This window comes from Mauremys reevesii, linkage group 7 (assembly GCF_016161935.1).
Source record: "Mauremys reevesii isolate NIE-2019 linkage group 7, ASM1616193v1, whole genome shotgun sequence".
NCBI lineage: Eukaryota > Metazoa > Chordata > Testudines > Geoemydidae > Mauremys > Mauremys reevesii.
The window spans coordinates 61,115,426-61,137,467 of NC_052629.1; the positions used below are offsets into that span (position 1 = coordinate 61,115,426).

The 22,042-nt window shown below is 39.5% G+C and overlaps 1 protein-coding gene across 16 annotated transcripts in view; it reads left to right on the forward strand.

The window, feature by feature from the left end:
* KCNMA1 (potassium calcium-activated channel subfamily M alpha 1) overlaps positions 1-22,042 on the forward strand; it is an 881,172-nt gene that overhangs the window by 788,627 nt on the left and 70,503 nt on the right. For 13 of the 16 annotated variants that reach the window (XM_039482437.1, XM_039482439.1, XM_039482440.1 and 10 more), the window contains 2 exons: positions 5,696-5,789; positions 20,692-20,815. In XM_039482437.1, coding sequence (XP_039338371.1) covers positions 5,696-5,789; positions 20,692-20,815 — 218 coding nt within the window. Of the gene's footprint in view, positions 1-987; positions 1,282-5,695; positions 5,790-20,691; positions 20,816-22,042 lie in introns of all 16 variants that reach the window. The other 3 variants (XM_039482435.1, XM_039482436.1, XM_039482434.1) reach the window with 1 other exon arrangement.

Sequence of the window (22,042 nt, forward strand, 5' to 3'; positions counted from 1 at the left end):
TCCGGCGGTGGGTACGCCGAAGCCGCGGGACCGGTGGACTTCCCACAAGCAAGCTGCCAAAGGCTGCCTGATTGTCGTGCTTGGGGTGACAAAACTAGAGCTTCCCCTGTTCGGGAAGCTCTGTGCAAGCTTGAAAGCTTGTCTCTCTCCAACAGAAGCTGGTCCAATATAAGATATTACCTCACCCCCACCTTGTCTCCTCTACTTTTGTATCAGATTGAAACCAGCAATAGGAGATCATAGCTGCATAATTTTATTGCAAGGCTGAAGCATGTTTTACCCTGTCTTCTGCAGTAGGTTATATTCATTAAAGGTTTTATTTAATGTGTTGTTTTTGTTAAGTTACCTTCTGCTCCTTAGAAAAGGAAAGATTAAGGCTGACAATTTCAAACTGAAACCACATTCAGGCACTTAAATTGGTTGGTCTTGTTTTTAGAGGTGCTGTGCATTGATCTTGGTGAAATTTGCCAGTGCTGAGCCCCTCTGAAAATCAGGCCACTTTTATTTAGGTGCCTAAATATGGATTTAAGTCCATAACTATAGACACACAAGTTTGAAACTTTTGACCTTCCCTCTTTTCTGATTCCTTCTTTACTTTAATAGCAACAGAGCACTGTATCTTCCCTGACACTTCAGCAGGTTCAAGGGAATAAACATCATCAACAAGCTAACAAATCTTGAGATCTTTATCAACTTTTGGGAAATAGGTTTGGCTTCAAACACACTTACTTTAGGATTATTGCTTAAAGATGATGATATAGAATAATCCTTTTATAAGGGTTGATTATATATATAGAAATATAGAGAGAGCCATTTTTTGAAAATGTTAATAAGGCTGCAGATATAAACCTATACTTCAGCTACGGAAACTGATAGTTTAAGCTTTAAAGCTATAATTCCACATAATATTAAAATTGATTTATCCTGTGGTTTGAAACCTTTTTTAAATACACAAAACATTAATTTACATTTTTTCTTATTATTTAGAAGTAAAGAATGAAGCCAGATCAAGTTATCCAAAATGTTCATTTCAGTTCAAGAATGCAACTACTAATGCACTCGTTGGTGCCAAGCCCACTGAAGGAATCCCGGAACCTGTTCCACTTGTTAATAACCGTAAAGGGAGCCTCTTTCTACCCAACAATCCCTCGCTGCTGCACCTTAACTTGTTGAGTTCTGTTGAGCATGGAAAATCTACCTACTGTAGATTGCAAAGGGCACTCCATTTGCCTGTAAAATATTGCTATCACCCTCAAAATCCTGGGTTGAACCAAGATTTCCGTAGGTAGCCTTTTAGTTGGCTGCATAGGCAGTATAGATTGGTTTGTGCATGGTTTTACAGTTTGAGTGTTTTCAATGTGAAAATGACATTACTAATGCTCTGTTAAGTGCTTACAGATGTGGGTTCCTGGAGATGTGGTGACTAATAACTTAAACAAGATAGTTAGTAACTAATGTTTCTGGTGGTTGATGTTTTATCTTTCTTGTATTTTATTTGCTTTCAAACACTTACATTCTAGACAATGAGTTTGCTAGGTGTTCCATTTCATGTAGTACTTAGTAGCTGAAAGGTTGTTAGATAATCTAGCTCATTTTGGGGATCCACAAAAGGGAAGCACCCGTAAACTATGTTGTTAGTGACCTTGCAGAGGCAATGAAAGAGACCGATGTATTTAAAAAATAGTAACAAAATAATAAAAGAAAAGTTATGAACTTGTCCAATGTTTCTGGAAGACATTTCCTTTATTTGGCTTAAAAACTAAATGAGGATAAAAGTCAAGTAATATGTTGTTACAGATGTTCGGCTCTGCATTAAGGCTGTTAAAATTACCAGCACATCTTAAATCAATTCATGGAACATTGTCTGGAGGTTATGTCATTGAAATAATGAATCCTTTTTACTCAAGAATAAGAAAACATGTAAAAACATCAGTGTAACTTCAAATTAAACTCCAGCATAAACCAGAGTATCTGAAGCCTCATTAGACTTGCCTGACATTTTTCTAGCACTGAGTCTTCCCGAACTGTAAAACTGTTAGATTCTGTGCCTATTAGACAAGCGAGCACTGGGCTGTTACAACAGTACATTAAGTGTTATACTTAGGGATGTACAAAAACAAGTTTTTGAATTTTATGAGAACTCAAAGGCTGGATTGAGTTCACATTCTATAAAATTCTGTGTTGAATTCCTGATCTTGCCTGTACTTTCATGAAAGCTGGTAAAGACGGTCTGCATTATATAGTATGACTGTATTGCAATACAACTCCCACAGCATTAAATAAATCGAAAATATTAAAAATAGGGGCACAGAAGCAGTAGGTCAAATGTATAACATTAGCGTTCAGTTGTCATATATCACAGCCTGTTTCTCAAATACAGTTGTCTTTCATGAAAGTGAATAAAATTAAGATTCCCTTTTATTTTAATTTTTATTCCTCTCATGCAGAAACAGGAACCATGAAATGAAAATGATATTTTATAGCTTAACTAAAAGTTTTGCTAGATCTACTTTCTTTAAATATACAGGAAATTAATAGACTATATTAAAGCTAATAATTAAATCTGGTTTATATCCTACTTGTGACTAAGAACCCACTTGTGAGTTAGCATTGCAACACTTTTGGGAACCAAGCCATAGGTAATGGTTTCCATTACACACCATTTGTATATTTCAACTTCAGACAATTCTCCCCCCACCCCCACAGTTCCCATCCACACGCATACACGTTTAGGGAACAAAACTGCATTTCCAAACTGCAGATATACTATAAACTCTTTGCATACAGATTTCATTTAAAAACAAAATCCTGATTTAAATGTGACGTGTTTAAAATAGGTGATCTTTCATTGCCACAGTGAAAATAAATGGCTCCCTTGCTTGAGCAAGGCATGGCTTTAGTACAGAAACAAGGTGTCTCCGAGGGCTTTGCTAATAGGTATTAACTTGTGAGCCATGTAACCCTAGAAAATTGCAGGTAAACACAGCCAGTAATACGGCATAAAGATGATGGGCACTTAATGAAGAAAAGAGCTTGTTTATTGTAGGTACAACACTAAAAGAAACTGTACACTTTGTCAGGAAATCCAGCTGTGGAGACTGCCATTCTGGAAGGTAATAATAATAAGGCCTAGTTTTACAATTGGCCAGTATGATAGTAACAGCTGGTAAGGTTGGAAAAAGCAAATGCTAGACCATGTAAGATGAAAGATCCTCATTGGACTTACCTTTTACATTGGAAACAGCAAGCATAACTCTTTTTAACCACCTGAAGGCTTGGAAAAATACTTTTTTTATAGCATTTTGCACTGTTAATAGAAATATTTCTGTATATAATATCATTACAGCTGGTCTATATCAAAATAAGACTTTACAAATGCTCCTACTGGGTACAGAGCTTCCTTATACTAGTGAAAAAGGTATAAAAATACACTCCACTTGTACTATGTTACTGAATTTCTTATAAACGTTTTCTAGCCCCATGGGGGCACATTAATTTAGATGAACTTTGAGCTTTTATTTACTGGCAGAGAGAAACATATTATTTGTAGGTGATTTCTGCAAGCAACATTGTGCATGGTTATTTCCTTTAATCTCTTAAGTGGTGAGTCCATATGATTTGGACTGACTGTTTATATCAAATAAAGAACAAGGGAGTCCTGTGTATGCATTAAAAGCAAATTATTGCCTGTGTAGAATAGCATGTGAATAACTGTTTTTGACAGACAAGTTTAAAACAAGATTACACCATTTTCCAGAGAATGACTTGCCAGAGAGTGTTATGGAATGAATAAGGAACCACACTTTATTATAAGTAGAGCTGGGCAGATACTGCTAAAAAAAAAATTGGGGAGTTTACAAACAACTGAATAGTGAAGTGATTAAGTTTTATTGCAACTAACTCTCCCAGAAAGTGGGTTTTAAATGTGCACATTTGAGTATTCGTTGAGGAAATGTGTACACTCTCAGCCAGTCAAAGAACAGTAATTGCACTATGTGATTTATCTAACGAATCACAAGTAGGCAGTGCAGCTAGAAATTTGAATGTCAAATATATATAACAAATTTCACGATTATGCTATGGATTTTATAAAACAAAAAATGAAATAGTCAAATACTGAGGAAATTTCATATTTTTATGGATGTTCTCGAAGCAGAAAAAAAAGACTGAATTAGTCCATTAAATTATTTGTTGTAAGTTGATCATAGCTCAGTTCTAATTACAACTCCTTTTGCATCACTCTTTGAGGCTTTTAAAAAAAAATCCAGGATTTGTTAGGCAATGCCAGATCGTTTAAGAAGACAGCAATGTTGCCTTTCCAGTGTCCAGTCTTGTAATCTTGATGAAGGCAAAATGAAGTTCCATAACATACTCCGGAAAACAGACAGACATGACAAGCTAGAATGCGGGCTGTAAGAAAATAGTGTCAGAAGAGGATTGTAGCAGGAAGATATTGCTTAATTCATTCTCAGATAAATCTAGAGCAGGTGACATATGTCCAGGTCTGCTTTTTTCTTCCTATATAGTTCATTGCAAATAGATTTTTTTTCCCAGCTGCTGCTTGTGCACTTCTAATGTGTATTAAGCTCCTTTAATGTAGCTGCTACTACTAATCTCTTTCTTTTTATCTTTAAGGTAACAGCTACTTAGGCCTCAGTTACATTGTCTTCTAGTCTGTTTTTCAATTAACTATAGGATGGAAATGAGACTATTTTTCATTCTTGATATTACAGCATTAGTCTGAATTTGAGAAACCACCATTCACAGATGATTCCCTTTGATAGCAAACATAATACTTATGTGTGCTAATTATCAAGTACAGTAGCTGTCCTTTAAACAGTAATGATGAAGGTTAATATTAAACACACAACGTATTAGAAAACTGTGCTTGTTTAAAGCGAATAGTATTATGTTATAGGTAATCCACTGATGTACACTTTATAGTAATCGCAAGTGATTTTATATTTGGAAAATGATCTTTCATTTAAAATGCACTCTGTCCTCATTAAAAGATCCTTTGTTATAACACACCCTCTGTTATACAGGTACTATCCCCCACTTCCATTCAACCCTACTCTGCTCATTCCTGTTATAACAGCTCCCCTTTGTGAGAAAGGTGGAGTGATGAGGTCTGAGTTGTGCTGGAGATCTGTGCACAATTGCAGGCAATGTTCACAATCCTGACTAACTGAAACATTAAACATCAAGGCATTGAATATTTTACATCTCTTCATGAAGATTCTGTTGTCTGGCATATGAGACGCAAGAACCAATTTGTATCTGGTTCATTAGCAAAAGCAGGCTGGCAGCTATTATGTTGGTATTTCAAATAGTACTTTATCTTTCTGTGTATATAGCAGAGCACTAATTCTACTTTTCAGTAGCACAGATTAATTGATAACTCAGAGAATAACATAAATGCTGTTCCCTCCCACTTTTTTTTGTTTTAAAAGTATGAAACCAATTTGAACTTCTGTGTTCAAAACCCTGGTTTTCTTCCCTTCTCCAGCTCCTCCTCCAAACCAATCTCTTTGACTAACATATTTGATTTTTTTTTTAACTGTTGGGCCTAAAAAGTTAGTAATGAAGTATCAGTGCGTGAATGGACGTTGAGTGTGTGTTCTTTGCTATGTCACTTGTATTTCGTATAGCGCTTAGAGGGGTCCTTAATCTCATGAGTTGCCTCTATTTCCAGTTGAAGATGAACATCCGTCGACACTGTCACCCAAAAAAAAGCAGCGAAATGGAGGCATGAGAAATTCACCCAACTCCTCACCCAAACTGATGAGGTAAGACTGCAAGAAACTCATATCTTTATCTTCTTTCCTTCCTCTACACCTCCCCCGCCTCAAAAAGGGTGGGGGGGTGAAGAAAAAGATTGTTAGATGGTTTCTGAAAGGCTGAAGTATTTATTCTGTCAGCTTGTCAGCAGTTAATGATAGAGCTGAAAAAAATTCTGTCATGAAAAACAGTTTGAAAAGCTGTTTGAAAAATACATAGGCTTTAAAGTCTTAGCTGTCACCCTGTCCTGTCCATGTGTAGTTCTTAAACAGCAGTGGCACTAATGATAGCACTAACCAATCAGAGGAACTCATGTGGTTAGTTTGCCTTAGGCAATTCTCTTTTTGTTGGAATCCCTCTGAGTACTGTTTTCTGTACTTAAGGCCATATGTGAGATGTATCATCACAATCAAAAATGAACCTGAATATTACCTTCCTTTTATCCTGTCGATTGAAATCAAATTTCTGTTAATTGATTTTGACTGATTAAAAAAAGTCTAATAATCCATGTACTTGCCAAAGCAAAGTTCAAAACTAATGCAATTTTACTCAGGCTAAAAGCAATATTAATTATGAAATACAGGGATTTTTTTTAAGACTAGTACCTACTCTGAAAGTGAATGATAAAAACATCTTCTGGTTGTTAATGAAATGTCCCTGCTGTTGTTGGACATATAGTATTTTACAATAAGGGAACCCTCAGATATTTAAGTGATTTCTGTCCATAAGACAATTTTCCTTTAAGCAAAGGTTCTCTGGAACTGGGATTGCAGTTGGGACATTGTACTATATTGAAGCAATATAGCACTTTTATTCTATTTCTCTCTCTGCCTTACCCTTCTCCTGTTGTAGTCAATGGGTGCAGGATCAGGCATGCATCACTTAGCACCTTTCTCTGCTTACTGGAAGCAGCCATGTTCCTCTAACAGCTATGGATATAGCCAGATGATTTTCCCCTCTCTACTTCAATCAGTGCAGTGGGAATTTCCTTAGCCAATTCAATAAGCATCCTTTTTCTGTTTATCGTTCCTACAATCTAGGGCATATTCAAGGGCATAACTTCTTTAAGTCTTCTTCATCTGTGTTTAGACTGCAGGACCAAAAGTGAGATTGATTCACTGAAGAAAATGCACCCAGCTGTGTCTTTTTTTTCCCCCATTGACCATCTATTTCTGTTAAATGTATCGTTAAAAGTTCTCTGCCTTCCTGGTAGCTCAGCCTTGCCTATGTGACACTGATTTACATGCTTGTTTACAGTTTCTGAGGAAGAATAAAATGAGCATACTGCCAAACTTCTCATTTTTATGATGCCAGTTGTCATGTTAGCATCATTTTCAATTTACTCACCTTTGGGTAATCTTCTTATCTGGCACTAATAGTTTTATCTGTTTAAAGTTTGAAAAATGTGGGAGCTTCCCCCTTCAGCCCCTAAATTTGGGGAAGTAAAACTTAAAAAAAAAAAAAAAAAAAAAAAAAAGAGCTGAAACATTTGTAGCTGAGTGCACTGTCCCTGTTTGCTATGTAAAGTATGCCTCATTTCTTTGATCTTGAGTAATAATAATTCTGGGGAGTTATACTGTTTTCATATGCTTCAAAGCTGTGTCAAAGTTTTGCTGCTTAAGGGTACTTCTTTATTCTACTGGCTCTTGGGTACTGAGATGACAGGTCCTCTGTACTAGGTGCAGGCTTTTTCAAGTCATAGCCTTCAGCAAAACATCAAATTACCAAATACAGGGTAACATACTTCTACACAAATGCCTTTCCTGTAGATATATTATACCATATATATTAAATACTTTAGTGTTACACGGTGCATTTTATGTGCAATAGAAAGTGATGGTTTGAGGTAGCCTTAGGGGTACTTTTTTTCCACAAGCAGAAAAAGCTAGTGTATACCCTATCAAGTATGGTTTTTACAGGACTTTCTGCCCGAAGGCCTTTGTAAATAAGTAATGATCAACAGATTGGCTGTGGGTTTTTGAAAAGCATGCCTGTGTCAGTTTGCATGATGGGGGGAAATTTTCAAAGTGGAGCCTGCTTTCATTGCCTGCTGAAGAGGGACTGAGGGAGAGTAGTCATCCCAAGCTCGAGCTGTCTGCTCAGTAGCACATCAGAATTGCTAAACGTGGGTCGAGCAATGAGTGGAGAACTTGCCAAGCCTCTGAATCCAGACTTTGTTTTCTTTCTCCTCTGCCTTGCTGCTGAATTGACTTACCCACCCTACGCCCCCCACCCTCAACCCTTTCCCATACCACTAGCCTCTCCTCCTTATATGTCAGGAACATAGTGGCAGACTGAATTGTAGCTCAGAGCTCTTAAACCCAGTAAAATGGAATGAATTGGAATAAATATCTGTTTTCCTTGCAAGCTGTGCAGTGGTCAGATCCTCCTCTATGCACAGCAAGTTAGGCTCCATTGCCTATTTTTTTAATACTTTCGTGATTGAAATTGAAATTTCCGGACCGCCCCTCCTTCCCCCCCAAAGTCCTTGGCTAATATCAATTAGAAGTATACAATGTTTCATCCTAGGTAAAAGCACTGTGATGTCCAAAGCTGATACTTTTAAAATATTTTCTCCTAAGTTTTGATGAAAACTACTTTGACAGGGCAGATAGGTCCCACACTGGCCACAAGGTGGTTGAAGAGAGCCTGTGGGCCCCTGCCCAGCTAAACCTGCAGACAGTGTCACACATGGAGAAGTGAGTTAAAAGGAGGAGACCCAGCCCAGGACGGACCAGGAAGGAGAGCAGAGTTGTGCTGCTTCCTCAGTGAGGGAAGCCTGGTTCCAGCCAAGAGCTTAAGACGGCTTGCTACCTAAACGAGCCATTTTGTGAATAGGACGAGTAGGCCCAGGAAGATGGACAAGAATGGACTAGCCACACGGAGACCACCCTGGAGCAGAAGGGAATGCTCCGACTGCCGAATCCCCAGCTGACCCAGATTTTTAATTCTGTTTTTCTTTTTGTTTTGGACTCTTAACACCCCAGACAGTGTAGGACTCCGGTGTGCCTTAAACAGACCGTGGCTGTGGTCCTATGAGTGGTTACATCCAACTGTCAGGGCCCCCAGCAGGGAAGTCATGCCTTTAAGTCCATGGGGAAGGAGCACTTAGATGACCCATAAAAGCAACAAAGAATCCTGTGGCACCTTATAGACTAACAGACGTTTTGCAGCATGAGCTTTCGTGGGTGAATACCCACTTCTTCGGATGCAAGCCCAGTTACATTGCATAAGATGACCCAGTTACATTGCATAAGCCAGCTCTTTTTCAGTTAACAGATTAGTCCATAAGATTCATTCCTGCTGTGCTGGGGATGAATGGCTGGAAGTAGTGAGCATATGGAATGGGAAGAGTATGCACAAAATTCCATCTGAGAATTTAATCATAGCTCTAGAGAGTCACTTCCTGCTCAACCTTACAGGTAACATAGGGTCCAAAATTCTACAGCAATACTGTGTTTCTACTGTACAGAGGGCAAACCAGTGGGAGCTCATGCAAGGAAGAGGCCACTGTGCTTCCCTGTGTGCCATGGGCAAAATACCCACGATAGCTCTTTCCACTGGAGCACAAAGCATAAGAAGGGATGTGTCGTGAGCACGGCCAGCAGGTGCATGAGCAGAGAGCTTTGGGCAGTTCAACTAATTCTTAATTTGAAGCGAACCTAAGCTCAGATGTTTTTGAGGTTCACCCAGCACTATACAAATCGATATTACCTATTATAATGCAGAACACAAAGAATCTAAAACTCTATTTTTACAATGCAAGAAGCAAACTAAATTACTAGCTGAAGTAAATCATTATGAAATTTGCAAATGTCTTGTAGATACTAGAAATGTTTTAGATGTATATGCTGAGATTCAGGAAACTGAATATTATGCCAATATTATGCTAGTGCACATCCAGTGAAAGTCAGTGGAGTCACATTGATATAAAACTGGAGGTTTGTGGTGGCGAATTGAGAACAGAATACCTGTATTATAACACTGGGCATATACACTAATAGTCTGGGTAAACATGTAGACAATAAAATGAAAACCACATATTGAGCCAGATCCTAAACTGCTGTAAATTGGCAGTTCAAAACAAAACAAAACAAAACAAAAACACCAGAAGAACAAACTCTAAAAGGGAAGAGAGCAGGCTTCTTATAGAGACTTATCCTAGACATGGTAAGACTTCCTATGATGCCACCTCACAAAATGAAAAGGGAGAGTGAGGGGGAGGAAAAGGAAAGGAAAGAAACAATATACAGCAGAGTAACAGTCACATAAGGCATATTAGGTTTTCCTTTTCATGAGACGTTTGCAGGAAGGAAATGTGGAAACATTTGGTGCCCCCAGATCATTAAGAGACATACATTCACTTGCTCATCATCTCAGGGTCTCTTTTTTTTGTTGCATGTCACTGGTGAATGACATGTTAAATGTGACCAGGCTATCTCACACACTGTATGTGGTAGCCAAGCTGGTCGAAAAGTAGCCCCCCTGGATTTAAGGGTGATCAGTCAAAATTTTGAAAAGTCCTGGACCCAAACCAACAAGCCACTTAAACTGTTGACAGGGTCCAAGTCCTCACTTAATGATTTGATAACTGCTGCTGCATGAGTGGAATGCACTGAGTAACAGAAAATGTCAACCCAGCTGAGTCAAGCTATCTATTAATGTAAGAACAAATGGCATGTGACAAGGCCCAAGGGGCCTGAAGAGCAAACAAATAGTTTGTCCCTGTCCACTCTGAACTGAGTGGTATTCTTGACACAGGCCTCTAGAAAAGTAGCATACTCAGCAAAGGGTCATTATCATTAGTGTCCCTGATCATATAAGAATCAGAGGCATCAGGAAGCTGAGTTTTCACTTGGTTACCAAGGAGAATTTCATAAGCCTTGAGGATTTTTCTTGATCCAAGATCCAGAAAAATACCCAGCCAAACAGTAAACTTGTTCAGAGATTGTCAAGGTCCAGCAAAGTGACATGGAAAAAGTCAACTTTTCTGCTGGGCTTCCAAAAACCTAGTGGGCCTGTTTATCTGATAAAAATAAATAGGAAAACATCAACAGTCTATTTTAATGATAAGACGTACGTTAATCTAGGCATAGTATGGGCAGTGGCTGTACAACATCCCCATTGCCGCTCCTCAGCATCCGTCCCCCCCGCTATGTCTACACAACAAGCTAAGGGTGTGATTCCTCTGCTTACATACACATACCTGTGCTAGCACTCATCGACCTAGTGCAAGCATAAATAGCAGTGTAGCCATAGTAACATGAGTAATGGCAGCGGCAGCATGGCTTAGCCGGGCTGAATACATACCCATGGTGAGTACAGTCTTGCTGTGGCTAAGCTGTGCCTCTGCTGCTGCTGCCAGGGCTATAGTGCTATTTATACTTGCACTCGCTTGATGAGAACTAGCATGAGTATGTATGTGTGAGCAGGGGAATTGCACCCATAGCTGCTTGTGTAGACGTAACCTCTTACACACACATTCTGTTCTACCAGTGCTATTCAGTGTTGACCTGCATTATCCCTGCCATTCCAGTTGAGATGCTTAGTTATTTGTGTCTGTACCAAATAAAGCGGTAGTGGGGTTTTATGGGGACACCTGTCAATTAAGAACTAGTGAAATGAGTTTACTCATCTTTACCTTGTGACTTAAGTTAGATATGAATACCAGGTCTGCAGAGGTGAAAGCTTACTGTGTTAACCATAATAATGGCTTACATTTATATAATGCCTTTCATCTTTAAGAATCCCAAAGCACTTTATAAACTTTGCAAGTTCTATAGTGTATGTGCAAGAATCACTTGACACTGCACTAATATGTAAGCCATCTCTAAGGTGCTACTCAGCAGTTGTTTAACAGTATAAACCAACTCCATGCAACCATTTAGGAATCCATTATATTAAAAGGTAGTAACAGTTGTAGTGTAGGTTTTAGGCTGTCCAATGACATTAAAACGTCCATGTTGTTTAGACCTGCTCTTAGCAAAGTTAAATGACAGTAGTTTAAATGGTAGGGAACAGTCTATTCTAGACCTCCAACTTTTGCTACAATTGAGTAACCTGCACTAATGATGTTTACAAACTGTGGGAATAAGAAAGTGTCAGATTTTACCCAGAGTTTTGTGACATCTTGCACAAATTTATCTGAGTTTAGAGAAGGGCTTTCAGGAAGAATTAGGAGAGTCTGCCCGCAGAGAAAACAAGCAACTTCTTTTATAATGTACAGGCTAACCCTGACTACATTAAGGTCAAGGCAAAAGAATGTTGGAAGGAAAAGAGTAAATTCTTTAAACCAGGTGAGCAGAAGGAAATTTTTTCTTTCACCAATGACTTAGAGAAAAATAAGTCTTTAAAAGTTGTGACTTTTACCTTGAGGTGTGAAACGTATAATTCATTTAGGTGGAAAAGACTACCTCATCTTCTTAGCTGCTGGTTTATTTTCCATAGGATGCTTTTGTCAGGTACTTTCCACCATCCCCAATTCCCCCTACCCCTACATTCTTAAATCCTGGGTGTGCAGCTTGATAGAATCTAAATGAAAAATGCTAAAAACTAAGGACACACTTTCTGGCACACCCCACACCCTCTTCTTTGATTTGCTTATATGCAAGAATGAGAATAAGTGACCATTTCATAACTCTTCTGTGTGGGAATTTGAGGAGTATACTTTGAGCAGCTCTTTACATACCCAAGGTGTTCCAATTGGAAAATATGTTTATTCAGCAGATTCCTAAAAGAAGATACTCTGCATTTAGACCAGGTTCCTTAGTAGTCATGATAAATTAACCCTTTGGAAAGGCTTCTTAAAGTAGAATATTGCGGTATTAGGCAACAGAGATACTAGCAATATTTTAGATGGAGGTGGAGGAAATTTGTACTAGTTCTCAGAGGTAAACCTCAGCCAGAACATATATTACATGATCAACTACTTGTCCAATGGTGATCACAAGACATTGGGTACCACCAGCTATATTAGTTAAGTTCTTGCCATAGTAGTTTCAGGACGATAGTCCAAGAAGAGTGGGACTATAGACTCCATTGGCAATGATTTTGAGTATGAAAAGAAAGAGATTCATTGAAAATATTCCGGTAGGTTTTCTTTCTGTTACTGTGCCATTTTTTCCCTATAAAGCTTCTTTCAGCTGTGCACTAAATCTGTAGAAATTCCATTGCTGATTAACTTGTGAAAGTAAAGGTCAGCTAAAGAGTGTCATTAGTGTAACACACACATTGGCAACAAATTCTCATTACAACTTAATGCCATCCACACTGACTGCAGAGGGTCATAGGGAATGGCTAATGGTACCCGACAAATGTTGGGTGTATTAGTCACAAAACATTTGCTGAATTCCACCAGAGTAGCGTGACAACCTTCACAGCTAGTCCCAGCGAGCTGCAGTAGTCAGTGGAGTTTGCCTGTGACAAGCCGTCACTCTATCTTGGTAGAGCTTTATAGCACCAGTCAAAGCAGTCAGGGAAGATTGAAGTGACAGAGGCCCACTGAGTAAATAGTGAAACATGCAGCACATCATGAAATATTCAACCCGGGTGTAAAAGCTCTAAATGCTTTTTCAATTATTAGCACCTGCACTGGCTGCATACATCTAACACTAACAGCATGTTAATTGCCACCATTTGTTAGGGTGGTTGTAAAAGGTATTTGAAAGGCAAGAGACATTTTGCAGTGCATCTTTGCTTGGCATCTTATCTTCACAAACCCTTCCCTTCCCCCTTTAAAAAAAAAAAGTACATTCATGTATGAAAACTGAAAACCACTGGTAAAGGGCACAAGGTGGTTTCCAAACCTTTCAGTTTCTAGGGGGGACTGCCATTCATGTCTTCTTACCAAAATACAGGCCATCGAGTACCCAGGGAAAGGTGTATTTCCACTTATGCATACCTAGTGAAGCTAAAAGGTCTACTGCTGTTGGGAGAGTTTTGCCATTGATTCAGTATGGGTAGGATTGTTCTCTAGATGAGACTAAAAAGGAGCTTCATCCATAGACAAAGATTTACATAGCACAGCTTCAGTCTCATCACTGTGATGGCCACCATAGGTTGTATATTGCCCTTGTTCCCAATGCTTGGCTGCTGTGGGAGATCCAGCATGGATCCATGAGATCTGTGGCCCTGATATAAAGAAGCATATGACAGATAGCAAAAGGTTTGACATGAAGGCAAGAAAATCCAAGGAAATACTAATGTTAATTAAAGAGACAGCAATTTTCACCCTTCTTTTTCTTTTTTTAAATTATTTTTATTCCATTTCCACATTTATTCCAAAGTTGAAAACACCAATTGAATATGATTGAGTGGTTATAAATGTCTACCACGAAAGCAGTACTCTTTAAAATATAATGCTGGCTCCCTTGCATCAGGTTTGCTGGAAAAGGGATTTGTGGTTTTGCTCTAGGCTGTTGTCTTCAAGGCAGGCTTTTTTGGTTTGGTGCTGTAGCATGGCATTTAGTGTCATTTCCAAGTTTAATTGATGATAAGTGGCATTATATGCTCCGCAAAACCTTGAAAAGATTGTGTTTATTCTTCATTTTAAGTCATGCGCACATAATTTTTGCCATAAGAACTAGAGAAGCTATTTATAAACTGGAGACTATAGATGTGAGAAACTTGACTTGGTTGCTTTTCTAACATGTACTGTAGGTGCCTGTATTCTCAATGCAGGACTGACCAAATCCCTTTGGTCATTGCTGGCACTAAAAAGCCAAATTCTTTGAACATCAAGTTTAAAACAGACCCTTTTAAATTGATAGATGATTTCCCCCACATGTAATGGGAATTTGTTAGTGCCTTTGTAAGCTACTGACTTCACAGACTTGAGCAGCGCAATGGCCACTGCACTAATGCAAGGTTCTCCGCACTAATCTTCTTTTGTGACTCCAAGCTTACCTTGGCACAGTCAGGTTTAAGGGTGACAGGATGGAAGTCCCCAAGAACACTCAATGTGTGACTTAGTAGCTAAGAACAACAATTGCAATGTTTTTGTAATGTGGATTGTAATGGGAATTAGGTATTCAAACCCCACAGGTAGCTTTGAAAATCTCAGCTTGTGTGTGTCTGTCTGTAAAATGCCTTAATTAATTAGTATTTTTAAAGCAGGTTGAGATCCCCAGCTTAAAGGAGTTGTATACGTCCAAAGTAATAGTAGTAGTATTTAATTAATACACTATTTCATAAAGTTGTCATGGTCCAAAGAAAAATTAGTCCATATATCTAAATAGTTGGAACCCTATTCTGTCCTTAAATGCATGTGCTCATGTCCAAGGGCAGAGTTCGCCCTTAGTTCTAAACAATTCTTGAACTACTATAGAAATCTTCTGCTAATGCTTTATTTAGGATGAAGAGACAAATTATAAGAGATGGGAAATGGAAGTACACACAGTTAGATACAGATTTCCAAATAGTAGGTATATCAGAAGCCATTGTTAGAGTTTACCAAGGTAACTTTTACTTTCTGCCAATTTCTATTCTCACATGCAATTGCCATGAGAGTTGTACAATGGTATCGGCTGGCATATGTTAGCCATTTGTTAATAAATGGTAATATTAGACTTTAAGACAATTACACTCCATTTATTATATCTGTCATTTTTTTTTCCTATTGGGTCTCTCACATCAGAGGCTGAAAAGGTTAAATTAGAGAAACAAAGTACCTGATTGTGGTGTAAATAAGTGTATTTGTAGTTACATAATTATACACTCCACAAAAGCTTCATTAACACAGAGTTAAGATTGGCCAGCACTGCTTTGTATCTCCCAGAATATTGAATGTACTTATACTTAAACCTGTGAAAACCATAAAACAGCAAATTAAGATGCACACCAGCCCACCCCACAACCTTAACTCTGCCCCCAGGAGCTGGCAAGATCTTCAGGGGATATACTGTAGGTATGTTTCAGCCAGGACAGCCCTAAAATACAGCAGACATGAGGAATGACTAAGTAAAATGAGGCATTTTATATAACAGGTTGCGGGCCACATAATTATATTCTTTCATTTGTCTGCATGTATTCCAACTGCCTGTGTTAGGGATAGTGGCATTGACTTGGTGAAAGGATTACTTGGAGCTGGTCACCACAGCTCACATGACCATATGAGGAGAGGTGCAGGTGCACCCAGAAATCATGGAGCCCTTGTGGCTGGGCTGAGTTATATGAGTTGTGCACATAGACAAGCATGACAGTCTGTTCTTGACGTGGAGATTTGTAGCAATCTGGTAGCAATCATGCTAGTGCACTGGAGAGCAGAGGAAGTGCAGCTGATGTTCCTGAGAGAATCCTTAGGGCCATAGAGTGGTAATATCTATCAGCTCTGGGTTGATTTGTACATAGTAGGTGAAGTGGTTGAATACAGGCCAGGTATAGCCAGGTGAAGTATGCTCTAAATGCAATTTTTGCCATAGAACACAGTCTGACAGATTCTCCTATTGTATCCACATGCTGTGTCCCTGCACTTTCCCATATCCTCTGGAAGGATAGAATGCTACAGTGTCTGTTATGGGTGGGCTGGGGTATCATTCAAAAAGAGGAGAATTAAGGTTGCGGGATGATGCTGGTATATACTTTAACTCTACATATCCTGGTTTTAAGAGTTGCATTTGATGTTCTGGAAGCAGGAACTGGTGGTCAACCTCAGCTCTGTAGTAACCAAGTTTTTGGGTTGCGAATTTGCCTTGTTTTTTGAGGAGGTGATTGTAGTTAAGTGGCACCAATGGAGGGGCACATGGAGGCTTCCTGGGAACACCTCACTGCCACTCAACTACTAGCATTGCCTTTCTCCTGACTCCTCCAGACCCTCAGTCTGGGAGGGAGGCTCCATACTCCATTTCCAGGGGCTAGGGTAGGGGAAGGAGTTCTGCAGAACCCTCCACATCATGAGAGATTTGCAAAGGAATTAAGTGGTTCATTCGTCTCCTTGGGTTGTTCTCAAATGAATCGGAACACCCCATGAAGATTAATTCAACCTGACACAATCGCTCTGAGAGTTGTGAACTGACCCATTCATCTCAATGGGTATTCTTCCCCCTGTTGTGGATTACTAGTTTTCAAGACAATCTCACTATGCACATGGCTTTTAGAGTAATTTGAATATTAAAAGCAGCTCCTTAGTTGGGAGAGGGCTGTATCTGATTACAAGTAAGGGGTTCTTCACCATGGCAAGGGCCCCCTAAGTGCTACAGTAATACAAACAATAAAAAATGGTATAATACCCAATAAGAGACTGTAGCGGGGTAGTCACCCGCTCCTGCCCTGAAGGGCTTAAAACAGCCCTGGGAGAGGGCTGTGGCAGGGAAAGCTGGGCTGATTGGGGAAACAGCCTCTCCCCAAACAGACCTAACTGGCCCTATAAAGGCCAGGGAAGCCAGCAGCAGAGGCAGTCTCTCTCTAGCTGTAGCGGGAGATGGACCTGGCTGCAGGGACCTGAGCAGAGTGCCTGAGTGGAGCAAGTCTGGGGAAAGGCAGAGGAGCTGGGGAGGCTCCAGCCTGGAAATCCCCAGGCTATGGCCTAGCAGAAGGCCAATGGGTACTGGAGGTTTCAGGGGGCAGCCCATGGGTGGGCAGAGGCAGAAGGTCCCAAACCTCCTTGCCAGTGATGAGTGGCTTATACTGCAGTCTGCCCTGGGAATGAGGGCTAGTTGGTGACTGGCAGTAGCCCATGACTGAGGCAAGGCAGGGATAGAGGGTTGGAGTTTCCCCTGGGTGGGGAGACCCTGAGACTGGGGGGTATTGCCAGGGGGCAGCGCCCAAAGACAAAGGGCACCGGGTCCTGGGAGAGATATGGGGGCCAAGCGGCAGCGGGACATCGGCCTGCAGAGGGCACTCCAGAGGGCTGGTGAGCTAATTCCCATGGATGACCAGCAGGAGGTGCTGCAGGGGTGAGTCCTGCACATTTACAAAGAGCAAAACCAAAACCACAACCACATGCCTTAATTGCCCAGTTACATACCGCAAATAGCAAAAGGCCTACTCTAAGTCAACAGCCTATTGGCTGAAATATATTTACATAAGGTTTTAATCAAACAATTATCAATAACAAATAAATCCATAAAAATCCAAGTCTGTTAGCAGATAATTCACAAACAGAAAAAGGGGCTACGTTCCTCAGGTGAATTGTTTACTATGAGTAATTCATTTAGCTCTAGTTGTAAGTTTCTATCATGAACTCATATGAATGCTCTTGTACGAGGCCAGGCCCTAGCTCAGCAAAGCACGTAAGTAAGCACTGAACTGAAGGCACCTGCTTAAGTGGCTTACTGAATCAAGGCCTTCAAATTTTGAATAAAAGCTTAAGAGGGCTATGTAGCCCCAGACCTGAAAGCAGAGAAGAAAAATTAATTGGAAAATAAAATGAAGTAATTTTTAGCAACCATTTTACTATTGTTTCTTAATGAGTATGAAGGGAAATGTATACATCACAACCTTAATGTACCTAATTATTTGAAAGAAACCATATTAAGTGTGGGGGAAAGATTACATTAGTGACTTCTGCTTTTATGTCAGCGATGTGCTAGGAAGGGCTCATGGGGAATCACTTGTTAAAATTCCACAATGACTGTGAAGGAAGGCTTGGGAGATTTCCTACCCGATGATAAAGTCTCTCCCACTATGGACACTGTTAAACCATCTGCAATAGAGATGACTTATCATTGGAAATCATAAAAGTACTTCTGAAGACCCAATCCTTTGCCTTTGCAAAAGACACAGTGGAACCAAATGGCAGGTATCTTTGCCAAGCAGGGTGTTTCCTGGGCTGGTATTCACCCCACTCTACCAATTACACAAGTTCTGCGGCTATTGATATATTTTGTATTTCCGTCTACAAAATCTCAGGATTGTTGTGCTCCTCTTGGACAAAGTGCAGATTACAAAGCCCGGAATGAGACGCAAGATGGCTGGGGACAAAGCACCATCAATTGAGGGGATCATGCTGTGGTACAAACTTTCAGAAGAGATTAGATGAATCCACATTCTGACCACCTTTAGGAAATTCTGCACAACATTCCTACTTGATACAGCTTTTACACCATAAGAAGAATGGCACTCACAGCATCAACCACCCCTTTTTAACCCCCCATTCCTCCTCTCTCCCCATCCCAAAAGTGAGACCCATGCATGTGATTAATGTTTTTTCAAGTGAAGTTCAACAACTACACGTGTGTTTGCCACATGGTGAACTGCTTCCCTCCTTGGGAGAGAGCATGGAAGTACTTTGTTTTAAATGGGTAACCAAATGAGTAGATTCTCCAGTCCTGCTCTCTCTCTCTGTGGGTCTGTGCCTGCGAAATTAATAGGAAAATTGCCATGGACTTCAGTGGGGGCACAATAAGGTGCTGTAAGCATTATGTGTCATCCCTGTTACGTAGGACTGATTGCTGCCAAAGTGAGTAAGTTTTATAGAAGCCACCTTCAGGCACCTATTTGTGAGCATGTTTAGCATAGTATCATATTATGCTGGTTATGCAATTCAGGGAGAGTTAACTTGTGCTTATACACTGTCTCTAGAATATAGACTATTCTAGAGGCAGAGCCTTACTATAATCTGTTGGTTCAAAGAAATTAAAAGCCGGGCTAAATTTTCAAATATGGTCTTCTATGCAGAAGCTGCCAAATAATAATAATGTGTGTGCATCCAGGTCCTGCACAAAACATGCAGTCATGTGCATGGACCAATATTTCTGAGCACATTTAGCTCATTTCTTTGGCATGACAGGGCAGGCTTTCTGTGTGCAACAAATATGCAGGCACTTCTTTTTTTTTTCTCAAGAGCACAACTTGGACAACTATATTTGAATATCTGGCCTTTGAGTAGGTGTCTTTTTTCACATTACTAATTTCTTCCTCTGAAATCAAAACTCATTCCTGGAGCTTCATGACAGAAAGTTCTGTGCAAAAACGTGGGGAACATGTAGGCTTTCTTAGACAAAACTCTGTCCCTTGTTTGTTTTTATGTTCAGTTCCCCCTGTGTCTTGTAGAGGCTATACTGATTCTAATGATGCCATATGATGCTATCACGAAGACTGCTCTTATTTAGCATCTTGTAGTGTCCTTGATAGCTCACTTACCCTCTTCCCTCAATAATTGTTTTTTCAGCAAATAAATTAAGTGTGTGTGTGTGTTTGTTTGAGTATGCAAGTGCATACACAATTATATTTGTTGGAGGGCAGCTAATTAAAATGTCTCTTATTTGTGGCTCCTTTGAGAAGCCCTGGGTTTTAAAATCCTGCTGCAGAAACACTTAGAAGGTTACCACAGATACAGTTGTCACAGAAAATGGACACTGTTGTTTAGTATTAAAATCATGTATTCCAGATGTGGGCATTTGTTAGTCAGTCTACTCTAAAATGACATACTGCTGAATCTTTAAAGGGCTTCAGTTTGGGAAAGCAAAATATGATTGGGCAAATTGCTAAAATATTTAAAGTGCAGCCTGTTAAAGCTTTTACTGTGAAGAGCATCACGTCAGAAGTTGTATGTGGTAAAAGCAAGTAATTGGCTTTCCATACTTCTGCCAGTCAGTCAGCATGGGGCTCTGTTCCGATCCCTTCTACTTCATTGCAGATGCTAATAGCAACTCTTTTGATATTATTTTTGGAGGGATGGGATCGGGAAGAAAGAATATTTGTGAACATGAATGTGACAAACCATTTTAAAATCAACTGAAAAGCTTATTGAAAATCTTCCAGGCCCCAACCCAACATTTAAAAACATTTTTTTTCTTATTTTATTAGCTTTTTTCCCCCAAGACAGGTGTGTTGAAAACATCTGTTTAAACGTAAATAAATTTCATTTTTGACTTTTATCCCTGTTTGGATATAGCTCTTGGGATATTTTCCCATCCATAATTCATAATATTTTCCACTTACATTATCTGTGACTTGTCTTTTTTTCCCTAGGCATGACCCCTTGTTAATTCCCGGCAATGAGCAGATTGACAACATGGATGCCAGTGTGAAAAAATATGACTCCACGGGGATGTTTCATTGGTGTCCAGGAAAGGACATTGAAAAGGTCATATTGGTGGGTGCCGTAAAAGAATATCTTACAAAGTTCCATCCAAAGAGAGCCCATTTAGACAATAGGAATGTGAGATGTTTAATGGGTTAACATAGTTATCTATATCATTTAAAAAACCATTGGTCTGAATTCAGAAATGCAATATGGATGGATTTTGAGCCATCAACCCTGATGGGTATAGTAGCCTATAACCCTACATACTTCACTGAAAATTGGCCCCAAATCCTGAGACTACATTTTCATATGGGTTAATGAGACTACTCAGAAGCTTAAAATTATACATGTACTTCAGATCTTTGTAGGATCAGCGCTATGGTGACCATTCACCATGTACCATTCATCTCTTTGAAACAAGGTGCTAATGCATTATTCCTTATTAGTCAATGGGAATTTTCCCCTGTTTAAATGTATTGCTTGGTTTTCAACATGTTAAAGCACTCAAACAAGTCTGAGTAAATGGTACTGCTATTCTACCCATAGTGTAGTGGGTCTAGTGTGTATTCATTTCATTTGTTAAAGTGGGAGGGCCATCAAACTGACTCAAGTAATTAAAAATAATTAGAAGGCCTATCACAATCTGTTACATTCAGTGAAAGTTTGTGCTGTTTGTGTTCATGTACTCATACCTAAGAGTAACAAGTAACTAACTCCAGATCTCAAACACAAAACTGATGATATATGAAATGAGTTCCCTTGTGAATCTTCACTTTGTCACAGTTTATAAAGCTTTTCTTGAGATCGCTGTCTTCGTTTTCCCTATGCTATTGCATAGTGTAACCAGTAATGGTGACAGTCCTGGTTTATTCTAACGATCGGGGCATAAAAGGTTGTTTCCCGTGCTCCTCAGGGGTTGCTATAATAACCATGACATTGTTTGGAACTGCAATATTGGCATTTAAACAGTCAATAAACTAGTCAATTCCAGTGACTAAATTGTTAGCCAGAGTTTGGTCTGAACATTTTAAATTAATATTCATTCCAGGGTGTTCAGTAGGCCATGAGGGGCAACCTTACTGTCCATTACTTCATAACACAGAGGGATCACTATACATTGCTTTATAACAGAGGGAGACAGAGATCAGCTGTAATATTTTAAATATTTATAACAGATCAGTCAGGGATGACCTTAACATGTTCTTCTACTGTGAAAAGTGTTTCTATACAAATGGTATTGTGGGGTTTCCTCATTTATTATTTCTTCTTGACTCCATATCAGTTTTCAGTAAATAG